Source organism: Littorina saxatilis, linkage group LG6, assembly GCF_037325665.1.
Source record: "Littorina saxatilis isolate snail1 linkage group LG6, US_GU_Lsax_2.0, whole genome shotgun sequence".
NCBI lineage: Eukaryota > Metazoa > Mollusca > Gastropoda > Littorinimorpha > Littorinidae > Littorina > Littorina saxatilis.
The window spans coordinates 4,488,926-4,499,043 of NC_090250.1; the positions used below are offsets into that span (position 1 = coordinate 4,488,926).

The 10,118-nt window shown below is 43.3% G+C and overlaps 1 protein-coding gene across 3 annotated transcripts in view; it reads right to left on the reverse strand.

The window, feature by feature from the left end:
• Window positions 1-5,730: 5,730 nt before the first annotated feature.
• Window positions 5,731-10,118, reverse strand: part of LOC138968326 (protocadherin-1-like) — a 144,291-nt gene continuing 139,903 nt past the window's right edge. For all 3 annotated transcript variants that reach the window (XM_070340880.1, XM_070340882.1, XM_070340881.1), the window contains one exon: window positions 5,731-10,118. This exon is cut by the window's right edge and continues 151 nt beyond it. In XM_070340880.1, the coding sequence (XP_070196981.1) occupies window positions 9,569-10,118 (550 nt within the window). In that variant the 3' untranslated portion in view covers window positions 5,731-9,568.

Consider the following 10,118-nt stretch of genomic DNA (forward strand, 5'->3'; position numbering starts at 1 on the left):
CTGACTGAGACGGTTCTGCGCGACAAAGACGAATCTCTATCGTCATTCCGTACGGGGGAGATGATGGTGTATTATGGTATAATTCTGCACGATCGTTTCTCAGAGTAGAGTATTTCAATTCTTCGAAAATGACTATTATTTCTAAATAAATAAATCGATAAAAAAAAAATAAAAAAATAATGTTCCGAGTATCAGAGACACACATCCGCACAAAAACGCTAATTTAGTTGCAGGACAGACAACATGGTACCAGACTTTTACAAGTTTGTCACCCTCGATCAACACTCGGCATGAATGTCAAACTTGTTGATACAAAAAATGAATAAAAACACACACAAAAACAAGAAATGTGCACCACGATTTCGTGAACAGTACAAGGGAAATAACTACGCTAACTAACATCTGTAGGCTGTAATCGTAAAGATTGCGGGTTGCTTCCCTTGCTTATAGAACTTGCGGGAGTGTTTGAGTGAGAGAGAGAGAGAGAGAGAGAGAGAGAGAGAGAGAGAGAGAGAGAGAGAGAGAGAGAGAGAGAGAGAGAGAGAGAGAGAGAGAGAGAGAGAGAGAGATCAAATCAAATCAAATCAAATCAAATCAAATGTTATTTTTCGAGGGTTGTGGCATAAGCAATACAACGAGCTTTTTTTTCAACCAGCCGTCGCCCAGAGAGGGGACTATTCTAATCACATATTTACACGGACATTCACGTAGAAAAAGGTAATGAAAAACAACAACATGAATATTTACACATTACAGATTATACGCAAAAACTAAGCGTCATATATGTACCGTTGTGAGAACAATGCTGAATAAACATGCATGAGCAAAATAATGTGTTATCAAAACTTTGATTTTTAACTTTTTTATATTTTCTTTTATATATATGTAACACTGATGCTTTGGACAAAATTCGAACATAAAAATAAAACGAAGTCTTCCATCACCGTGACTTTTCGTAATTTAACTTTAAATATAGGGAAAGGTGTTTTTTGAAAGTATTGACACTCATTGGGACTCTCAAACATTCCGGGAGAGAATTCCACAGGACGCTGCCAGAATAAGCTAAACTTGACTTGAAGAGATCTATCCTTGGGATTGGGACGTTAAATTTGAGAGAGAGAGAGAGAGAGAGAGAGAGAGAGAGAGAGAGTTATGTGTGTGTGTGTGTGTGTGTGTCTGTGTGTCTGTGTGTCTGTGTGTGTCTGTCTGTCTGTGTGTCTGTCAGTCTGTGTCCGTGTGCATTGTTGCGCTTGCATTAACATACACATTAGGAGCAGGGTTGGGCCAAACGAACTTGTAACGTCAGCATTCTACACAGCTTGTCGCATGTGCTGTAAATGTAAAGCACTTGTTTCGATTGAAATTGGGATTTAAATGAGTTTGTTGCAGACAACTTTGCCGTCGTTCCCGTAGAGCTGTCAATTTTCACACCAAAGTTTGCCTTAAACTTTGAAAAATTGCTGACACTTTTATAACCATCTTGGCAAACTTCCCGAAGGAAAGACATCTCAGTTACATCGAGTTTACATAATACGTCCTCATTGTGTATAATGGATGACTTTGCAAACATTGCTTGTGCGAGTTGAACTTGACGACACACTCGTCTCGTGAAGACAGTTGGGATCACCATCTTAAATTCGGCCAGGCTTTTATATACGAAAAGACAACAGCTGGAGTTGGTCCTATACCAAAATTCAAAACCCTGGCTGCTTGCTTTGGTGAGTTGGACGTGTTTTTTTGTTTTTGTAAATGAATTAATTTCTTAAAAAGGCACAAGCCGCTTTTACGATGATATTGTGCACAGAGATCACCCAAGCTGTTGAGTCTTGGAATGTGACCAAGTAGACTGATGGTCTTATCCCGTGCAGACAGGAAGGAGTGTGCCTTTAGGTATCAGCATGAGGCCTAAAAAAACAAGAAATTCCTCCGAGGTAGGAAAAACACCCCCGTCCTTACCATTCTCACTGCCACCAACTGAGAAGGTTATTTCCCTTTGACCATTAATATGTCCCTCTATAAGTCCTTGTAGAATCTTAATCCACCAATAACTCCCTAACCGTGTGTTTGACTGGTCCCAATTTTTGTAAGGACCGTCTCAGGAATGTATAGAACCTGTTCACCAAGTTTGGTGACGATCGGTCCGTTCATTCTTGAGATCTATATGCGAACACAAACAAACAAACAAACACATCGACCGAATCCTATACACACCCCTATACCGGGGGTGTAAAAATAGGTGTGGTTACGGTAACCCGACCTACCCTATTTTTAGGGGCCGACCCTATAACTTTTTATTACATTTGTCAACAACAACAACAACAACAACAACAACAACAACAACAACAACAACAACAACAACAACAACAACAACAACAGCAAAACAAAAACAAAACCGAGCGCAGAAAACGCAATGAAAGCGAAAGCGCTCGAGTCGCACACTTATTTCCCTGTCAAGTAGGTTTAATTTGTACACATTAGAAAAAAAAGTAAAAAAAAAAAAAAAAGTGATTGCCTACCTTCCTACCCTATTTTTTTTGGCTATGTTACCTTAACCACACCTATTTTTTTTTTGTTGCCTGATACAAGTCATCGTCGTTTGAACAAGAAGAAGAACAACAAGAAGGAAGAATGAGAAATCGCTGACAGAAATAGAATCCACGGGAGGCAATCCTTGTCGTTCGAGAAGATTGAGATGACAAAACAGTAGTTATCTCCCTTGCTTCATCTATAATCCAAGACTTCGTGTTTTTTGGGGGCGGCATGAAAACTTTGAAGACGAAACTAAAACTTTCGTCATCATCACTCATTAATTTTATTCTCATTGATTTCCAAATGAAAAACACTATAATGATGAACATAACATGAAGATTTAATTGATTAACGTAAGAAATCGCATGAAGAAGTATCATAAATCAGTTCACTCGTTTCCTAATGCGCTTCAGGCGAATGCATGGCCCTGCAAGGGGTCATCGGAGTATTTGCATACACATGTATCTCGAAGTAGGCTAATGTTTCAACCATCGTTATTATAGTGATGCATCACTGAGCACTAAGTCTGTGCTGTGTCCGGCGGCATCGTTTTGGCTTGTTATTCGTTTTGATTAGCTAAAGTGTTGGTCAAAAGTAATCAGTTGTAATGACTGCGTGTGGATGATTGATCATGTCATGATGATCAGCATTGATGCTGTGTGATCCTGAACTTCCTTGGTTACCTCCTCACATAACAGCCCTATTCACTCTGTTACCGTTTCATTTTAAAAGCCCCTGAAGACGGAGTACGGATGCCTTTGTGGTGGGTTCACGAAATCTTCCCGGCATTTGGGTGACAGAGCAGAAAGCGGGTTAAGGGCTGGTACACTCAAAACAACAACAACAACAACAACAACAACAACAACAACAACAACAACAACAACAACAACAACAACAACAACAACAACAACAACAACTTAACAACAACTTACATACGTACAAGTGAGCACCTTCTTCTGGTCGGTCTTCTGGTCGGTCTTCTGGTCGGTCTTCTGGTCGGTCTTTTGGTCGGTCTTCTGGTCGGTCTTCTGGTCGGTCTTTTGGTCGGTCTTCTGGTCGGTCTTCTGGTCGGTCTTCTGGTCGGTCTTCTGGTCGGTCTTCTGGTCGGTCTTTTGGTCGGTCTTTTGGTCGGTCGTAATGGACAGGTTCGACTGTACGTCACAAATCACATAGACCTACCTGTACTGGATTCAGCGTACGTGCTTGATTGGTTCCTCCGCCTCAAAAGATGTTTCAGTCTGTGTGCACGTTTCAGTCTGTGTGCAGTTGTTCCGCGCGAAACTCCAACCACCAGACCAGTACACAACACAGCTTGTTCCACCTTGATCGTTAATGACTGTCCAAGTGGCTGTGGTCACTCTTTGTATTCGCGAGGAAAGGTCTGTGTCCAGCTAATTGTTGTGAACATTCCCAAACAGCGTTTCAATGCCGAGCCTGTTGCACAAAATACTCTCTTCTAATGAAAGTCCAACAATGCTAATTAAGTCACTGTGGTCAAACTTTGAAACGTCTTCAGTTTAAACACACGTGTGCTTTCGTTTGTGTCTGGCTGTTTCTTGTGAAAACAATAAACAAACGAACTAACCAGCATCGCATAGCAAGCCTGGTCCACTGGTTCTTCAGATGACATTCGACAATGTCCGACACTGTAATTGTGATTCTTGTCGACCGAGTGGAGTTTCTGCTTTAAAATCAACACGTGTGTACTTGTCATAATGTGTTCAGTTATCCCTGATAAATCCCAGCAACACCACATGCACACACAACCAAGTCTAGTCCACTACTGGACTTTCGTTTTGAGATGAATCCAACAAATCTCTAGAGGTCATTGGTGTCTCGCTGTGTTGTGTGGCCCAGTCAGTATTTTCTGCACGTGGTGCACGTGATTTTTGATTTGGACAGAATGGGTGCGGTTTCAGTTATAATCCGTGCAATCTGTACAGGAAAAGAAGAGAGGACAAAAAGTGGTCTCGGCTATAAACACCTGCTTGAAGTTAGTCTCGGCTATAAACACCTGCTTGAAGTTAGTCTCGGCTATAAACACCTGCTTGAAGTTAGTCTCGGCTATAAACACCTGCTTGAAGTTAGTATCGGCAATAGACACCTGCTTGAAGTTAGTCTCGGCTATAAACACCTGCTTGAAGTTAGTCTCGGCTATAAACACCTGCTTGAAGTTAGTCTCGGCTATAAACACCTGCTTGAAGTTAGTCTCGGCTTGATCTATCAGATGTGTTTAATATAAAACCAGAAAGATGTCTTTGTTCGTGGTGTGTTTGGTGTGTGTGTGTGTGTGTGTGTGTGTGTGCATGTGTATTTGGGTGCTTTCGAAATGGACAGACAAGGGGGGGGGTGTGTGTGTGTGAGAGAGAGAGAGAGAGAGAGAGAGAGAGAGAGAGAGAGAGAGAGAGAGAGAGAGGTCTTAGAGTCGCACACGCAAACAGACACACGAGCATGCCGGAAATCTTTACCTCTCGCACACACACACACACACACACACACACACACACACACACACACACACACACACACACACACACACACACACACACACACACACACACATACACACACTCATGGTTTTTTTTCATTTCTGTTTTACTGACAACAAAGTATGTCATGCATTGAAAAAGACAGTTCATAACTGATCATCAAATTATACATTTATGTACAATAATTTCACAAAACGATGCCCCCAACTCACAAACAAAATCAAGAAGAGCAGAGAATGTTGTCAGTGCAAAAGCCTTCAACATAAAACAGATATACACAAAACAAAAGATGCTATTGAATATTTGCTTAGACTACATGTTAGCCCATCGGCAGCGTTTTCGACAAAAATTGAATACAAACATGATTCAAACGCACCGAGACAAACACACTGCATGTAGACAGTCGCCCCCCCTCCTCCCCAACACACACACACACACACACACCTACCCTAGCCCCCCCCCCCCCCCCATATATCTCTTTCGGATTGTTCTTCCTCGTCCCCTTATTGAAACACAGTATACAAAGATATAGACACGACACACACATACATACAAACACAGACTGACAGACACGCAAACAGAACCACACCGACATTTTACTATGAAACTCTCTCATCTTGACAAACCACACTATTAGTTTGAGTATTCTTGAATGCTAAAATATCTAATTTGGAAGTCATTCAACTCTCTTCTCTCTCTCTCTCTCTCTCTCTCTCTCTCTCTCTCTCTCTCTCTCTCTCTCTCTCTCTCTCTCTCTCTCTCTCTCTCTCTCACACACACACACCGACACACACACACTTGAAGGTCGAGACGTGCACACACTCGCACGTACAGACACAGACTTATAAGCAGACAGACACAAACAGACAGACATACACACTGTCAAACAAAACACACATACATGCAGTTTCTCTTAACTTATGGGAAGAATCGACGCTGTCGGTGCTGCAGCGGTTTGTTAACACTTCCACATTCTGTATCTACACAGGTATACATGGTATGCTTAATTTATAAAGCGGCTTGCGCACGTTACACACCCAAGCGAAGACATACGAATGGTACCAATAATTTTCATCACTAATCATCGAAAAACATAATTCTCATACATATTGCAATACATTTAATTCGCAAACACAGTCAATATTGTGCTTGTTATCAAACACACACAATAACTTGTATTTCTCAAGCTTACTTACAGTTTGAACATGGATATCACAGAAAACGCATTTGGCACTTAAACTTGACACGCCGTATTTTTGATTTAGTGCCGTTTACAACTTTGATTTTGAAGTTCGCATCGCCATAGTTGCAATACATGTTTGTATCAGGAAGCCTTTCTCTATGAAAGTTGTTAAGAAAACCACTGGTATTTTACGAGTAAGTTCATGCGCTAAATGTGTTCGTTGTGTGCAAAGGGGGGATCAAATAAACAAAATAAAAAACAAAAACGAAAATAAAACTAATTGCAGGTGAAGTGTCAATTAATGAACTATACAGAGTTGCCGAGGCCATGTCATTTGATCTCCCAGTGTATCAGCCTATCTGTTTTGTCATAATCATATCATTTCAGTAACATTATGCTTTACATTTGAGAGTGGTTCTTCGAGGTGGAATGGTATTTAGTTAGGAAAGAGGTCTAAGCAGTTGGGGAAAACAAATGACGATAACTCTGCAGCCAATGAATTAAATGCCATTTTTTTTGATGATATTATTCTTATTTGCTTGCGCAAATGTGTACCACACTACACAGAGAATGAATGCATGATTAACTGAGAGCTTGTCCTTTTGATTGGTGGATTTCATGAGCAACATGAATGCATGATGCCAGTCAATGGTGTTCGTGAGATACAGTTAATGCTAGATCCAGTACATTTAAATTACTGACTCGGGTCAAATGATGAAATTCTAAACGTAAATGGCAGTGGTGTTTTTTTCTTCTCCCTGTTAACGATTGGCCTGTAATGCTTTTGAGATGCACGAACAACACACAGTCAGCAGTGAATCCCAAGTTTTCAAAAACTATCAATCTTCTTGATTGTGCTTCGTTTATTTTATTTTTCTATTGTGTGTGTGTGTGCGCTTGATTTGTTTGAAACAATCTAGTGAGAAGCTACAACATCTATTTGAACGATACACACATTGATCAAACTGCGTTGTCCTTTAACCAGCAATGACAGATTTGCATAAGCAATAATTTTTACATATTACTTGAAATCTGCATGCTATGGTTGTGTTGTTAAATGTGTGTGTGCTAATTGGCTCAAATTTGGTTGAGGTTTTGAAAAACAATTGCTGATTAAATGATTAGATGTATACGTCTTTGGAGACTGGTGCTCGTGGTAATTAGTTGTTCTGCTAAGTGGTTCGTTACTGATTGATGAAATAATGCTCACACCACGTGACATGCAGTCTCTTCAAGGCCAGGACTGGGAGTGTGAGGCACAGGGGGTGGTTGGTCAGAAACATGTGGACAGGGGGTGCGATAGGGGTGGGGGGGATGGGGAAGGGTTTTTGCGCCTCAGGAGAGACGAAATCTCTCTCAAGCACCATTCTGATTCATACATTTTAACTGACAGCGATCACTATAATGGCAGTGTCAGTATCGTTATTCGACATACTATATACAGGTAAACGCGCATTGTTTGTTTTAAAGGAGCAGCAGTAGTCCTTTGTCTGATTAATTTTGCCTGACTCCGCTCTGTCCCCTCATCAGCGGGGTACCAAGACTTCCCAAAGTATCGAAGGCAAACACAAACTGCCAGGGTCTCTGCTTAACCCTTGTATTATTTTGTCCAATGTACACATTCTGTTACGCCAGTCACTGCTGGGGTACACATGATTGGGATACATTTGGTTGTACGTTACATTTGAAGCTAACTGAATACAATATTAAAGCTGTTGTCAGAAAAGTCAGTTCGATCTTGAGGTCCATATCTGCACACACAAACACAACGAACATTGTGAAATGGTTGTGCTTTCTACACGAACGTTTCTCTTTCACAGCATACTGACATAGTAAGTGTCACTTGTCCAAAAAGCATTGTCCTCGGCCCATCTTCACAAGATGAGTACGTCTTGGAACTCCCAGAACTCAAGACATGAGACCGAAACTCTCAAGACATGTGAAAGTCTGGCAGCGAAATTGCCCAAAACAATAACCAACACAGAGGGAGCTTGGCTGGGATCTGCGTCCTGAAAAATGCGAATAGAAGTCCCACATTTTAGCCCCCAAACAACGTTCTGTCGTTGGATTTCGAACGTCGAAACATTTCACGCGCACACTTTGCTAAGCGATTCTTCAACATAACATTCAGACCACCTCGAGCGCTCACTATCAGAGAGTCCACGGTTCTTTTATGTTTCAGAATCCTCAGAAGGGAACATCTTGTTCGCTACACTGCAGAACAGAAAGTACTATACTTGCGCCGTGAATACACCGGTTTAGTCCAACGATTCTTTCCACCACCCATCCGTAGTTTATTGTCACCATTCACAGTCAGTCTTGTGGTGTTTATCGAAACCACCACGCTTTGAGAGGCACTGGTCTATGCCCGAACGCTCCCTGGAAACCAGTGCTTCGCTACTCACTTATAGCTCTCTCTGACCCGTGCTGGGCTGTCGGCTAGTAAACACATCTGATAGCAGATCAGCTGGGATCAAGTCTGCGGACAGGCTGGGCTGCGTTCAGTACTACAGTTCACGGGCCATGTACGCACGTATACCGCCCTTGGATGGTACATCTTGGAATACGCCAGGAACTGAGACATCGTCTGAGACATAACCCTGGACGCATCGTCCTTCAATGCAGTGCTTTGATACTGACTCCAGCCTGGGTTGTATAGCACTACAGTTCGCGGGCTACGTACGTACGTATACCCTCGGATGGTGCATCTTGGAACACGCCAGTTGACTGGGCTCGGGTCAGGAACTGAGACGACGTCTGAGACATACTCCCCGACGGTATTGTCCTTCAATGCACAGCTTTGATACTGAGTGCAGCCTGGGCCGTGTTCAGTACTAAAGATCAGGGCACACAACATCACAGGTCATGCATCTCGTAACACTTCACCAGGATTGAGGTCAGGAAGACCTTGCCTGAGACACTCCTGAACTTCAATGTTCCCCAACGCAGTGTTTGATATTGAGTGCAGCATGGGATGTGTTCAGTCCTAAAGATCAGAACCTCAGAACACATGACTTCACCAGGGTTTAGGAAGACCTTGTCCGAGACACATCTGAACTCAATGTCCTTCAAGGCAGTGTTTTGTAACTTTCCAAAAAGACCTGCTTCGGACATCGTGCGCTGTGATTATCAACACAGCATTGTGATTGAAAGCTGGACCAGAGTCTCTAGGACATCGTGCGCTGTGATTATCAACACAGCATTGCGATTGAAAGCTGGACCAGGGTCTCTAGGACATCGTGCGCTGTGATTATCAACACAGCATTGCGATTGAAAGCTGGACCAGAGTTTCTAGGACATCGTGCGCTGTGATTATCAACACAGCATTGTGATTGAAAGCTGGACCAGAGTTTCTGAGTGTCTAGCATCACACCATGATGTCGTGTGCCTGGTGGAAGGGAACCTCATCCATGTCCGACGGCGCTTCCTCCGGGCTGAGCGTGTAGCTACCGGACGTCGTCGTCAGGTCGTCGTCGTCCGTCGTGGTGGGGGTCACGGACCTCCACCCCCCATCCAGCCCCCTAGCGCGTCTCCAGGCCGGGTGGCTGTTGTTGTTGTTTGTCTGGTGCTGAGGTCCGAACGTGTGGAACGTCCTCCTCGTCCCTTGCGGCTGGAGGGTAGCGTCTCGCAGTCTGAACGGACCGTCATGAGCACGGCCCATGCTGTGGTAAGTGTCCCCATTGTTAGCCTCACCAATACGCCCCATGCTCTGGTAAGTGTCCCCATTGTTAGCCTCACCAGCAGCACTACCACTGCTGCCCCCTATGGTGTTGCTCTTGGTGCCAGGCATGGCGTGGTTGAAGGAATAGTTCCTGGAACAGCCTGCGGGGTAGCCCAGCCCGTGAGTCGGCAGCTGCTCGTGGGACGATCTGAAGTAGTTGTGGTGCTGGGGGTTGGGGTGGAGCGCGTGGTCGTTG